Genomic DNA, 15,918 nt, shown 5'->3' with positions numbered 1-15,918 from the left:
TAAAGGTAAATGAAATGACCACACATCCAAGCAAAGACAGGTAGGACACCACCGAGGGCGCCCCTCAGGTTCCCAATGTCCCCTTCAGGGGGAAGTGCAGTTGTTGCGATCCTCTTTTATAAAACGACGTGCTTCTTGACTTGACTCGTTTGCTCAAATCTACTTTCAACCACACCCCTTCCAAAACAAGAATAAAAATTAGGAGTCACCATGCAAAGTTTGGTAGTAGAGAAACCTGACATCTACCGATATTTGAAATTCAAAATGGCCGCCATCCCTGTGTTAACTCTATGGGGAAAAATAAAATTTTCAATTTTCTGAAAACTAAGAAGGTGAAAATTGTTCTTTCTTCAGAAGCTTTAAAGTGAGCCCTCGCAATGGTAGACCAGAAAAGAATTTGACAGTCCGAATAGCTGTCCCGAGGCGCATTCTAAAAATGAGTGAATTAGGTTTTCCATACGGTTTAGTAAGTTTATGCGTGCTTGAAACACTAAGATAAGCTTACCTTTCGCCAATATTTGATTTTCCGCTATGATTAATTTTAATTTATGTCAATGTTTCAGTTATTTTTCCGCCGATTGTATTGATGATTTAATCATGGTTGGCTCGGGGAGCAGCGAATTAAATGGTCAAAAACGAAAACTAACTTATATGCTTACGGAAATTAGATAACAGTACAATCTTTCCGCTGGAAATTCCAAAAACGTACGGACTCCCGAAAAACCTACCGGCAAACCTTCCCCATGGGTATAATGGATAGACATCGAGATCTTCGATGGTTTGGATAACTTTTAAAAATCTCTGTAGGTAAGTTCAATCATTTTTTCAGCATCTGCGCTCTTGCAATAGAAAGTCAATCGCACGCTTGCCACTGAAAAAAGGGGCGGAATCAAGTTATAACACAATGCGCCATATTGACCATGTCAAAACTAACTGGAACATGCTTGTAGCGTCCATCATATAGTTTTCACGAAACCGCTACAAAGTATAGGTCGTCTGGGAGCCATACGACCAATTTAAACAGTGTATCTAAAGTACGTTGGCGATTGATGAAAGCCAAAACATGTTTGTCATCCTGTATATGGTAAAATTTAAATGTTGCAGCTTTGATACTGAGGGTCATGGAGGGGGACCCTAAATCTGGATTGCAAGTAAAATTAAATAAAATAATGCCTTGCGAAACCATGAACAAAAACATTAAATTCATGGAAACCAAACGAGCAAAATAAAGACGGAAATGACAAAATACTGAAATAATTATTCCAAGTAGTTTGTAATGAAAAAAATGTGATTAATAAAATCACAATAAATATTGAAATATAGTATAATAACGAATAATGAAAATCGTGAAAATAATGAAGTAGTTAAGTATGGAGACATTTAAATTATTAAAAATGTTATTGTTGTAAAATGTTAAGATAAAATGTAATACCTACTGTGAAAATAAGTAGCTTGAAAGGAAGGCATCATACGATAATAAGCAATTGGAATTTGGCATTGAGCTCATCCCGTATGTTACTGCTACGGGCTTCCGTATCTCTCACGTTTGGAATTTTCCATGTTTAAGCAAACTTCTCTCAGTGAAAGCGAGCAGATCGCGCCAATCGCGTTATAAGTGCATACATTGAATGTTGGTCTGCAAATAGTGTTCGCTTTATATGCTCCCTTCTCCTGAGGATCATATCTAAACATTTGTAAAAGAACCCGGGAAAAGAACCCATAATTGAAACATTTCAACGGTGATCTAAGCTTTTCAATTTTGTAATCGACTTCAAATATCAGATTTTTCATATATTTACCTTACGGATTTGACCAGAATTCCACGGCGCGAGAAATTTATGTGATTGAAATATCCCCACTGTTACGGCCGTAAGTGGCGCTCTATACATATTCGTGGCACTCGAGCATTATACTTAATTTAAATGTACACGTGCACTTTAATATCGAAGCCTCTCAAAACCGCCCACATAATACAACGTGATAATATGCGGAATAAGGACACGTATCGCTAGCTACGGGCTACCTCATCCATATGGAACCTTGAACAGATTGTCTGGAGAAGCGTTCAAGGCTGTCGCTATTTTGATTTTACACCGTTGGAAAAGCAGTTTCAGGGCGATACGTCGTCTCAATGATGAGACATCGGTATCTGTACATCATGGTTTAACTGTCGATGAAAGCTATCACGGGTACAGGTTCGTCGCCATAGTAAAGATTCGAGTGGCTGACGACGGGGGTCAGCACCAGGTCACGCCACATACACCTGTGATGATTTCTCTCCGAGGCAAGACCTAGTACTCGATCATCCGTAATCAGGATCGCAATGGAGATTTTTTCGGTGTACAACAACCCAGTATCGTGGATATCCACAACTGTTGTACTCTTACTGACAACCCTGTGGTTTCTCCTCCGTCGTCGACGACGACGCTCGCCGCCGGGGCCCGGCTGGTGGCCCATACCATGGTTGCAGTTCCACTGGAGCAGCGCGCCGGCCGTGAAGTGCTCGCAGTGGGCCGACAAATATGGAGACGTGTTCTCCGTACGGCTTGGCACGAAACAGGTGGTCGTTCTCAGCGGTGCAAAAGTGGCGAGAGAAAGCTTCGTGAGCAACGAATCCGTGTTCTCTGGACGACCAGATTCGTGGCCTTTCAAAAGGCTGAACAGAAGTTTAGGTGAGCAATATTATTTAAGTTTGACTTTTTCGACCTAAAACAGAAATGAAAATCAGTTTAACGGTTTCATAAAATCTAATTAATGAGAAATCGGCCTTGCCGTTATTTAAATGTAAAGTAGGAGTACTGCTTTGTTTACGAGGCGTGCATACTTGTCAAGGTATTGATTAAAAATCAGGGTGCGGTATTTAAAGTTCAAAAATTACGGATCTGCAGTCAGCTGTAATCAGTAAGCAGACACGTGTATCACGGCATTGCTACCGTAGGCTAGCCTATATCAACCCATTCCAAATTTCAATGAAACACAACGCAGAACTGCAATTTGTAATGAGTTTGCTTTTGATCACACACCCCTTATGTCTACAAAGTAACGTTAGCCTACGGAGTTGTGGAATTCAAAGTAGAGACGACTGTTATAGTTTACATTGCTGATATTTTCCGCTCTGTTTTTATAATTTCTGCTAACCTTACATATTGGCTCGTGTTTTCATGTATGCTATTATTATTGTCTGCATACGTGCGTGTATCTACTTGCACATATGTTTACACTGGACACACACCGCTATTATTTTTATAAATTGATGTGTACAATACGCAATTATAAGTTAATTGTTTGGCGAGCAAATTCATGGGTTAGAAATTTATCGACAACGAATAAAACGACTTCTTTCCCCTCGCCCGATCAAAATTAAAGTATGAGAACCCCCCCCCCCCCCGAACTTTGTTATTGGATGATTCGAGAACCGTGAGGGAGACATTAGGACATCATCAAGGGCAAAATAAAAACAAAACAAAACAAACAGGTTGACAGAGATAAAAACTGGAAATTGCGTAAGGGAAGACAGATATAAGCACAGAAGACTTTCACGGAGACATGTCATTGCGGCTGAGCTAGCTTGCAGACAGACACGTAGCAAAAGATAATACAGGAAGACAGAAAGACGTACAGACAAACGGGTAGACAGACTAGGCAGTGATATGGTTGACAAACCAACGAGTAGACGGATTGTATTAATTGAGCGATTTCCACAGACCGACAACCAGACACATAACAATCAAACTCGTAATGATTAACATCTGATCTGTAATTAACGACGGCTTAACTACAGGGAATGCTCGACTGATCTGCAGTGCGCGGTAGTATAGAACAGTTAACTTTTGCCTCTATCTGGATAATAAATTGAGAAAAGCTTATAGCTGCCGCTTTCTTACTCGTCAAATGCAATATACCCAGAAAGTAGTGTTTAAAGGAATGGTCCTGTAAAGACGACGTATCGTTTACCGCAACATTGCTTGATTCAACCCCGTGTCCTGCGGGGCAACACAATGTTGTGACGCCACTGAAATATTTACGGCGTCAGTAATTCAAGGTGTCACAGCTGACTAGAAATAGGTATACCCATAGCGTAAAAAATTCACAATGCAAGCTTCGCTGCTTTGACTGGAAATTGAAAGACATTAATTGTAAAGACGTTTGTAAAAATACGCAGTGTATTACATAACATGCAACTCTTCCCATCAAAACACGTAAAAAGAACGAAAAAACCTGAAAAAAGAGACAAAAATAGGCAGAAATATACTAATAAAACAATTTTTACAGCTCTACTGATTTGTAATGTGTGAACTAAACCAAAGTTCTCATTAAATTTCAAGTTTCTAATAATAAAATATGGCCGCTGAATTGATATAGCCTAGTTATTATTTATGTTTTGTTCCATTTTGACCGTAAAAAACGAACTTTATCGCGATTGCACTTGATATTTTAATCTCGCAAAACGTTGGATACACTGTAAAGATTTGGTAAAGTTTTCGGTGGATTTATATTAAGTCGAGTCAGATTATCCGACAGAGGCTAGGAATATCACTATCTTTTATTGGTTCTCAGTCTCATTATGCAGCATTTTTGCGTTTAAAACTAATTCAAACGCGAATTTTTTTGAACTCTTTAGTCTTTGTAAATCACTCTGCAAGTTGAAGAAGGATTCATCCGGGTAGTCATGGCAGTCGGATCCCCACATGCTTCGCGTTCTTGGGTTCGGGGAGAAACAGTGAAAGTGCACAGAGAATACGAACCTGCTTCATATTCTGGTCACTTCTGTCGGCTATAATGTGCAAGGTAAACTACATTCCAAATTGAATGTACGCCTATAGCTATTCTCGATATACAATGTCATAAATCGTTGGAAACAGTCAAATGCAGCTATACTGCATACGCTAAGGTGACGCATGGTACCTATACCTGTAGGCATACACGCACATATATTTGTAGTGAGAGTGCAATGCGAAATACCGCATGATTCATGTCTGCGCTCTGATGAGCTCTAAACCTATAATGTCGACTCCGACGTGAACATACCCGCACGCACTAAATGCAGGTATCTATACGTTTGCAAAGCTCAGAGTCAACAATAACCCAGCCTTTTTGCTTTTTATTGCCACGCGTAAATTATAAATACCTTTAGCTCAAGGAGGTCGCCTCTATTTAATAGCACCTCAGACAACTACAACAAGCACCAAATATATATATTGCTAAACCCTCAGAGGTGAGGTACATTTGTAATTCTTTGCATATTACAAAAAATTCACAGACTTTCAGCTCGCAGTCTCCTTGCTAGCAGGATATATTTAGACAAATGTGATTGACCTTGGTTTTGAAATAACACCCCCTGGATGGAGGGCTGGCTTGCATGTCGATATCCATCGTGGTGAAGCATTAGCTTTCTGTTTAAAAAGAACGAAAGCGCATATAGTCGTCAAAACATCTGTTGGATGAGTGGCCCTGACTTTGCTGAAGAAATGTACATCCGGTTGATTTTGTCTCAAAGTTGTGAGACTCGAAGATTTCAAATCAAAAAACTTTCCGAGAACGAGAAATTAATTTCCAAAAAAGCTTTGGGGCATCATTTGTTTGAGGTTCCATTGAGAAATCAACTATAGATGACCGTGTACAGCATTCTTTTCATCGCCATGGCCACCAAGGCTATTTCTCATGCAGTGTTGAGACAGAAAGTCATTTCGGAGATGTGATCAGAATACCGTCATATCACCTGGGGCGCCCATGTAGATTAGGGCTGCATTCTATGTTCTATGAGCACAATGCAGGTACCTGTACGTCCCCTAGTCTCTCTTTAAATAGCCTCTCGTAAAGGCCCCTTCTCTGATGCATCATTCACCGTGCATGCAGCCGATGATGTTGACTTGGTTCAAGTCGGTGAATTTAAAAAAAATAAAATCATTTATAATAGTTTCTCTTGTGTCTCTCCTATTTCGTACAAACCTATCCGGAATTTGGCAGCTCACGCCAGGTTTTCCCAGCGATTGAATGCGTCACGTTTGAGTCTGCGCAGTAGTGAGTTAGTTTGTGATTCCGGTGAAACTCCGCTGTATAGCGTTCACTCCACTCATCGCGTTCACCCTACTCATCGCGTCCACTCACGCGCGCGTTTCACATGAGAGCAAAATACAAATCATTGCGTTCACTCCACTCAAACATTCACAAATCACAGACTTGAACCAAGTCTACCGATGATGGCGTGCCTTGATTTTTTGGGTTGCGTAATGCACGAGTAACAGTGTTCAAATCCTTGGGGAGGCATCTTTACGTGACTCTCCACACCAATAACAAAACATTTTATGTCCTGTATTATATTTTGGCCGCACAAAAGACTTGGCTGTGGTCGCCAATGGAAGGCTGCAAGCATTCAATGTGTACATCCACATGTGAAGATTGTTTTAACATAAATAAAAACAGATGAAAGTTTTTATTTACCGCCCTAACTTGCATTGCGTTATACGCTATGGGTTTTGCGTTTAAAAAATGGAAACGTTAATATAATCGTGCTTTAAGATAATTGAGGTGTAATAACTGACAACCAAACAATGTGAAATAATAATCATTTACCGACCCAAATATTTTGTGCTTTTAGTAACATTCATAAATTTAAGCAACAGCTTTTTACCCATGCAGGCCATCATTTCCATTTAAGATATTCAGTTGATGGAGCCAATGTTTTAATTTTGGATTTTGGAAATTCGGTATCTACCGAACCTGATTTATGAGCGTAAGCCATTTTGACACATAATTTACAGAGTTACATATTTTTTGCTGTAGATCAGATTCCCCCTGCATAAATGCTCGGTCATTCGAAAAAATACTGGCTGCAGATAAAATTAATTTTTTAAAACCAAAATCACATAGTTTCATCACGTATTCATTAGCTAGCCAGACATCCCAGTCACTGCAACAGGCAAGTTCAATGCTCTATAATCACCAGAACGCGTCACGACCGACCTTCGCCATTCATATCACCATGATCAATTCTATTAATGTCTGATCTAATTGAATACGATGAACTGTTTGCAACAGAGATCTTGAGCGAGTATAGAGTGTCAGTCTGTAAAGTTGACTCATAAAGAAGGGAAAGACAATTAACGGATAGGACAACTACACGCATTCTTGGCTGTTGTGTAGGTATGTTTTACAATGAAAACGATAGATAAAGTCAGACAAGAGGACAGAGTGACTTCAACTCTCACGTGACATGCGATCAATGACTCACAACAGAGATTGATATAAGTTACGAAGATAGCATAAACTTAAACGATACATTTTTCAATTACCAATCGATATACGCCATACCGTGATTAAAAAAAATCACATATCCCATGCGCACTACTTCGCATCAGAAATATGGGAGATATAGTGATTATTTGTTAAGATTCTCAGGCCGTTTCTTTTAATATTACGGTAATATTAATCGAGATGATAACCAAGCAATGAATATGGTATTTAATTCATAAGCATTTCCATTCCGACAAAAAACGGTTAACGTACCGTGATGCGCATTAAATTAAACATACTATTCCTGGAGCAAAGATTGAAGATACATCGAACAAACATACGGCCTAAATTCAATTGCACATGCCTGCTGACCAGCATAAGCACCCATTATGTCTGCTTGTCAGTAAATTAAAGTCAATAACACAGCTATACTTAGATTTCATCATATGGTAATTTGTCTAAGGTCGTATATTACGTGCATTTTGCATGTTGTTTTTCTGCAGTTATTTTGATATATTGTATTTTTTTTGGTTTTTTTTGTTTGTGTTCTCCTTACACGGCAGTGTTCTGTATTTTGAGAATCCCTTTTTCCTTTAAAGCTGAGCATTTTTTGGACCAAAATTGGCCTTTTGATATTTTCTTTGCTTTTACGTCTGGTTTTAAAATAGACCTGGTACTATTTTATTAGATGTAACATGTGTTCAGACACTCGTTAAATTGTTTGCGATATATTTTAAATTTGCTGGCACTTGATCCGGGCCATATGAAGCGTAGACGTACACAAGTTGTGTGGTTTCTTTTTAAAGAAGATTTTCACACAACAATTTCCCAGCATTTTATAACACCGAGAAAACGTATTATGCGGACAGCCTGAAGCAAAGTGACATGTAAAACTAATAATCGATAAAATTATTGAGAAAAAAACAGGTCGTTTCTGAGCAACGACGATTGTGGAACATGGCGATTTGACCATTGCTGCTCAGTGTCGACAATTATTCATAGCATAACACACGTGTTGAAATATCTAAATATCATCTGTCACCCGCACAATCTGTTGCGTTCATCTCTGTCTCCTTAATATTTTCCAATATTGACTCATGTGCCTGTTAACTCTCATTCAGCTCACGTGATCTATGTATAGAAAACCACCGTTCTTTATTTTATGCTTATCTGTAGTCGATCTGTATGAACCCAATACACTGCAATGTATGCTTCGCCCTCGCTGTGGTTGTAAGTGTCAGGCATCGACTATAAATTAAATTGGCTAGCGCCGAGGTGAATTATGTAAAATTAAATCTTTTAAGACCTGTACAACTCCAGAAGGGATTCACAGAAATAATCCGATAAATGAATCTACCGGGCTGTCTCTGAGTGGAACATTTTACTAATTTAAGAACTACGTTATATATAATATATAAACGGTACACCCGTCCTACTCATCATTATATTATCCGAGAACGTTCAACCGCACTGAGTATAGAACCTACTATAGTGTTAGGAAAACAGATTTTGCACCAAATTTCTGAATCAATTCGCTTCAGATTCCACGGGTCAAATACTGTCTTTCAATCAGTACCGAGACTTCAGCACGCCTCACTCTTTAACAATATAACGAGCCATTGCTTTCACCATGACAACCAAACCGTTCAACATAACCATTTTATTTGCCTTCCATGTGATACATTTCCAATTTGATTTTTTTATTACAATAAATCTTATTAAGTTGACTTTAATACCGTATATAATAACTTCAGTCAAATTCCCCTCCACTACTGCCCTCACCGAATGACATTTTGTTATAAAATTTGTTTCAGCACTGTCGACAAGGGATTATGACAAAATATGGAAACGTCAGAGAGCTTTCACTTTGAGCGTCCATCGCAACTTTGGCGTCGATAACAACCTAAATTTAGATGACGTCATCAGAGAAGAGGTGACGCATTTCACCGACGCCATCGGTAAGATCCAAGGAGAGGCGTTCCGACTTGACAAGTACACTATGAAAGCCGCGGTCAATGTCCTCGGCGCCATTTTGTTCGACAGCCGTTTCGACTACGAAGATGCAAAATTGGAAGAACTCGTGCAAACCTTGACGGAGCTGCACACTTTGCTCAAGAAATCTGACACGATGTTCACCTACATGCCGTTTTCGTGGCATCTTCTCTGGTGCAGAAGGAGGCGCCTGCGACGGTCTTATGCACGTCTTCTGAACGCCCTCTCTGTCCTTGCTCAGGAAAAAGAGCAGACGACAGGCACGCAAAAGATGAGACACGCCCTCGATATGTACACCCGAGAAGTGGCCATACAGGAGGGAGGGGAGCGCAGCATATTCGAAGGGGACGATGACCCTAAAGAGAGCCTACGGCACATGCTTGCAGAATATTTCTACCTGGGCGCCGTGCCCATAGCCAAAACAATTGAGACATTGTTCACGCAGATGGTGAATCGTCCCGAGGTTCAGAAGAGGGTGAGAAAGGAAATTCGGGAAATGAGATTTTTAAACGGGCACAGAACCCCGACCGTCGAGGACATTGAAAATTCACACTTCAGCTATGCAACAATTCTTGAGGTGCTGAGGCTTAACCCGTTGGAGCCGCTCGGATGGCCCAGGTGCGCTACACAACCGGGTGAAATCGACGGATATGCCATTGGGCGTGGAACCGTTATCCTGGCAAACACGCAGGCTATTCATCGGGATCCCCAGTTTTGGAAGGACCCGGAAGAGTTCAATCCAGAGAGGTTTATCGACAGATCAGCTGGCAAGGTGATTGAAAATGCTGCCTTTATGCCATGGTCGGTCGGTAAGTTCATATATATTGTTGTGTAACTGCATTAAAGTATGTTTTATGGATGGTCTATCATATCTCTGAAGGGATGGTCAAAAACTTGAAAATCATCAACAAATTTTAAAGTTTGCTATTTTTGTAAAAACATTAAAACAGACTGGAAAGTGAAAAAAATGCAAAATTTGGGGGAAACACAATATCCAACAGAAATTATACAAAATTTCACATCACTGAAAAAGTTTTTATGCCCAAATCTTCCGAAGTTCTATTGGTCCTGTCCTAATTCTATTCGAAAGGATAATCTGTAGCGTGTTTTATTTCGTATTTTCGAAGTGGAAAAACTCTGCTTATCACATGTTTGAAGAATGAAGATGAATCCACGAATTATGTTCAAAAAAAGAACCAATTCTTTACTGTAGGTTTATTTGCATAGACACACTGAAAGGCGTAAAAAAGTTGCGAGCTATGGTTTAACTTTATTCGGAATCCCGTCATGCCATTCTCGCGAGCCAGAGCATAATTTCCGCTCCAAAATCAACGGATTGCCCAAAGCTGTTGCCGTAAAGAGGCGTGTGGTTTACGACGATGCATCATGCAGCAAAAGCGCTGTTTGACAAGGACCAATAAACAAAACAATTAAAATCTTTTAAAAATTACACAGAGACAATGGCAAAAAAAGACACATAAAGAAACCAAGAAACGAATAATACACAACTGAAACATACCGTCAAACAGAAAATGTATGAAACTTTCAATAGCAACCTTTATTGAGCATTACTTAATGTACTGTCACAGGAACAAATAAGTAAAATGATCGTATTCCAGAGTAAATGCATTATTTTGATGCATTGTTCTGAACCCTTAGCATGCGGATTCGATTTAATTCTTTCTCCAATGTGAATCCAAAAATGTACTGAGAGTAGTCTGAACATGTCCATGAACGACGATTGCAGTCCAAGCAAATCTTCAGCGTACAGACTACTGAGCATGCGCACAATATACAGGATGACTTGAGATGACTTATTGATGCTGACCATTTTTTGATTTCTTTGAAGTGTGTAAAGCATTTTCATTCGTAAGTTTTGACGGAAGCATGTCACGATAAACTGAATTTTAATAGATTTTTGACGATACTCGTACTCGACCCCTTTGAAGGGGACTGCTGTACACTTTGTCTGCTTCTCTCGGCCGGAGGAAAAATCTGTTCCCTGGTTACCCGACCTACGCTGTTTGAAACCTGCCTACATTACACATTATTAAATCACCATGCACACAAATTACTGCGGAATGGGGGTAATTTTACTAAATTTTCCAGTATTCACCAATTGGCGTGGAAGTCAAAAATGAAATTTACACATTTTATTGATCAACTCTCTTCAATAAACCGTTTTATCACGCGCATATTTTTTTTTCATTTTGACCTCCTACTTGGAGTATGCTGCGTGCTTGTCACGATTTTGCATTGCCAGATGTTAGCAAATATAAACGCGATGCGTGATATCACGCCTGAGTACCTACTTGTAATGTTCATTTTGCTGCAGTGACCCCATAATAACCCGCCGTTCAGCCTCCTGAAAATCAAAAAATCCATCACACAACAAATGCATGACGTCACTCTCCGACAGACTTTGCACCCACTCGTATGTGCCAACGTGTACGACGTTCACTCTATCGAGAAACACATAATGATACTAGTATTGAAGCTTTCGTTCGTGATCATTGATTTGGGTCAAGTGGTGGGACGCTTATATTTTAACTCATTGATGGAGATACCGTATGACGAATTGCCTGAAACATACACCATACAGCATGGTTAATACTATGCAAAAACCTGCGAAAAGAAGTGTATGAAATAGTATGATATGATATGATATGATATGATATGATATGATATGATGTATGTATGTATGTATGTATGTATGTATGTATGTATGTATGTATGTATGTATGTATGGATGGATGTATGTATGTATGTATGTATGTATGTATGTATGTATGTATGTATGTATGTATGTATGTATGTGTATATATATATATATATATATATATATATATATATATATATATATGTATGTATGTATGTATGTATGCATGCATGCATGCATGCATGCATACATACATACATACATACATACATACATACATACATACATACATGTATGTATGTATGTATGTATGTATGTATATATATATGCATGCATGTATGCATGTATGCATGCATGCATGCATGCATGTATGTATGTATGTATGTATGTATGTATGTATGTATGCACTCATCATGTCAACGGATGAGTCAGTCGAATTCAGACAGCATCGACATTATTGGGCCTGAAAAACATTTTGTTTTATTGCTTTGACCCGCAGGTCCTCGAAAGTGTCCCGGTGAAATGGTGTCAAGACTGGTCGTTTGGTCGTTCTTTGCCTCAGTCATGCAAAAGTACCAGCTGTTGGCGCCAGTGGAGAAAGACAGAACCCGTGGCTTTCTGAACGGTTTGAACGTCTTCAATCGTGGCAGAAAGGCTGGGACAAGGACGAGTAAAATCTGCGCTGTGAGTCATGAAGATGAAGATCGTCTAGACAACAATTTGAATCACAAAGATCAGCTTGAAAAAATGTAGTGACTGATGCCACATCGTGAACGGCTGTCGATGAATTCTCGCAGTAAATGGTCTAGAACACCAATACAAGCTTTAAGCTCAATTTCGGTCAAGTATGACTTCGCGTCTGGCACGTGTGGAGTGGTTGAACAAATCAGTGACATGAGGAGCCTCATGATACAAAGTGAATGACCCTCCAAGAGGGTTGAAAAATGTTACAAAAGAATACAGCGCTGATTATCTTGAATTTCTCGACTGTACCTTGAATTCACAAATACCACAACACTGACAGTCAATGAAGATCTCCTTGCATCGTATATCCAGCATCCCCTGGAGTAAAACGCTACCCAACCGAAACCCACGCTTTACATGTAAAACAAATAAGAATGTGAATTAAATGCAATTTACAAATTACTGGTCGGCAAACCTGCCTGTGTCGTCATGGGCGCAGACAGGATTGTACCGTGGACAGCTCGTACATAATAATTTCTAGGGAAACGTGTATTTATTTTTAAGCTACCTATTTCTTTCCTACGAGAACGCTGTATATTTTAATGTTAGGTTATATTTTCACTCACTTTTTCCCAATGCAGTCTATTTTGCACTGAGCGATATTTTCCCTCAGTTTTCGCCATTTAGCTAAACCAATGCTGGATAACAGCGGGTTTATAATTAACAAGGATGTTAATAATTGGATAATTGCAATGTTCGTTTAAACAAAAAGTCCACTCAATTTACTAATGGGTTTGTAAGTGACTATTAATTCCAACCTGTTTTTGCAATATCTAAGTAATTTATGTAAGGTTTATTTGTCAGCGTTTCAGGACAAGGTGCGCAATCAGATACAAAACAAATGTTCGTCGCCTCGTTTCTTATCTCCATGGTAACAATACGTCTTTATAAAATTACTGGCAAAAAATATTTACAGCTTGGAGCAAGTCATGATCACCGCCCCATGATGCTTCTGAATAAAAGCCGTCGTCTTTGGCAGAGGATAGTAACATTGGTTGTAAGGCAAAAAGGTGCTAAATTTGATGTTGTGTCGTTCACATAAATCCTACCTATACAACGCAATGTTTTACGATCGCTGCCTTTCTGCAGGTATTTACTGCATAATATATCGAGGTCAGCGGGGGTCGTGGTACTCGAATTTTTGCATATTGTAATATAACGTCAGCACCGTCGCACTGTCGTCAATAGCGTGAACTTCGGACGTTTTACTGTACACTGAGCACTCGAAGCACCCGTGGGTGATGACGTGACAGACGTGCAGGCCTACTCGCAAATTCTATGGCGGTCGGCTGGCATGGCATTCAAATATCTTTGATTGACATTCAGTTATACCAATTTTTGTTGACTGTTTGAGTCCACAAATTTACTTCATGTTTCTTGATGATATTTTCAATCGTGTTCATATTTCTGCTTAAAAAGGTTTGCTATTTATTGTAGCCATTTTAGTATTCACGGCGTACAAATTTAGAATTAGACTCGAAAATCAACTCTTGCATATACGGGGATCAGGTGAACCGTATGAGCACACAAAGGTAAACATTATCATCATTTTCTTTTGTGCCAAGTAATGAGTCCCGGACTTTGCGAAGGGCGCAGCTAGCACAAACCATTATTGCCGTAAGAAATGGCCGTCTAACGTAGTAATATTTTGTGTCATGCTGTATGCCTTCCTCGCCTAACTAATGTATGCCGTTGAGGTGCAGTGTGTGCGATGACGTCACTCAGAGAACAAGTGGCAGAATTTCTCAGAAGGGTCGTCTGGGAACCTACACAGTCACAGGTCAAGTGCGGTGAATATTAATCATGATCGCTTCAAAGGTCAAGGGTTCAAGCGCATGGCTGGCATGCAATAGTTGAATTGCCAGTGCAACACACTGTAGTAAAAGGAGTTCATTCGTTGCAAAATAATGGAAACAATTATAAGGGCGGGGCATCTTTGCGATTTATACATAAGACTATGCTAGTGGCTAGGGGCGCAAATGTATCAAGTTTGTTGTTGATCATGCGATTGTGAGCAAGGCTATCGCATGTACATGACAGGCAAAATGCTCAAAAAAGTAATTAGCACATATTTCCTGAAACATATCATATGCAGAAATATTTATTACATTTAAATATTGATATTTTTGAGTTGCGCCGTACGCTTCATATTGTATAGAATTGCCGAGTTTATAACTATAAATATATCTTATTTCATGCCTATGAACCCAGTTTCAGTTCGTCAGAGGGCACAGATACGGTTCCCAAAAATGGCTGCTGGGAGGAGACCGTTTTCAAAAAGGGGAATATTTAATATTCTGCGCCTACATGTTTACAAGACTTTTTTAACATGTCTACAGATTTGTCATTAATGCTACAACAGAATAAAATATGAGAGCTATATGCATCTCGCATTTCTAAGTACAAAGTGTCTGTGAGCTGTAACCACAATATTTTACTACTACGGAATCGACAGACCAGTTTCTCGAGTCAAGGACGCCCGCAACGAGTGAATTCGAAAACTCGCCCGTCTGACGTGCCTGTCTGATAGCTTCCACTGTGCTGCATGCGTATCTATCAACAATTCTGTTCGAAGATACTTGAAACCTTGTAACCTAACATACTTTTGTTGACAGAATGGAGTAAATTTTATCTTTTTCATGCTCACCTAATGCACAGTGTGTTTAAAGTCGGTCAGAACTTTATTTCTAGGAATTCGACTAGTCCACAAGATACTATAAAATCGTGTATGTTTGGGAGAGCATGTGTGCATGCATACACACGTATGTAAACGTATACACAAGAAAATTAAAGTTTCGAAACAGTTAAGCGACAAAACCAAACCATCAGCCTTTTCTACAGCTGACTTTAGGGAGCCTTCAGTAATTACAAGGGGGTGGGCCGGGGAATTGGGGGAGGGTCACTTTTTAGAAAACAGTTCAAGGGGGAGGGTCACTTTTTATAAACCTATCTTTGGGGGAGGGTCACTTTTGACAGAAGCTGATATTATGGCCAAAACTTTGATTGTCCGTGTGATATTTCCTGAATAGGAAATCACCAACAAAATACGCACACACTTATAGACCGCCATGCATAGTGAATTGACATTTTGGTGAGATTCCAAAATCAAATTTCTTACACAACCATAGACTTGTAACCACTCTAGTCTAATCAAGAAAATTAATATCAATAATCAAGAGTACACAAATGCAAAGATTTACCTATTTTTGTATTGGAAAACTATTCATAATTTCATCATAAACACCATGGATAGTGAACCAACTTTTTAGATGAAATTCAGAAATCAATTT

At 39.4% G+C, this 15,918-nt stretch overlaps 1 protein-coding gene across 1 annotated transcript; it reads left to right on the top strand.

Annotated features, from left to right (window-relative positions):
- Positions 1 to 1,928: 1,928 nt before the first annotated feature.
- LOC139138872 (cytochrome P450 2J2-like) lies at positions 1,929 to 15,030 on the top strand. Its single transcript, XM_070707445.1, has 3 exons — positions 1,929 to 2,672; positions 9,048 to 10,034; positions 12,384 to 15,030. Exons 1-3 carry the CDS (start codon positions 2,324 to 2,326, stop codon positions 12,635 to 12,637), a joined length of 1,590 nt encoding a protein of 529 aa, XP_070563546.1. The 5' UTR covers positions 1,929 to 2,323; the 3' UTR covers positions 12,638 to 15,030.
- The last annotated feature ends 888 nt before the right edge of the window (positions 15,031 to 15,918 follow it).

This window comes from Ptychodera flava, chromosome 8 (assembly GCF_041260155.1).
Source record: "Ptychodera flava strain L36383 chromosome 8, AS_Pfla_20210202, whole genome shotgun sequence".
Taxonomy (NCBI): domain Eukaryota; kingdom Metazoa; phylum Hemichordata; class Enteropneusta; family Ptychoderidae; genus Ptychodera; species Ptychodera flava.
This window is presented reverse-complemented; position numbering and strand designations above follow the sequence as displayed.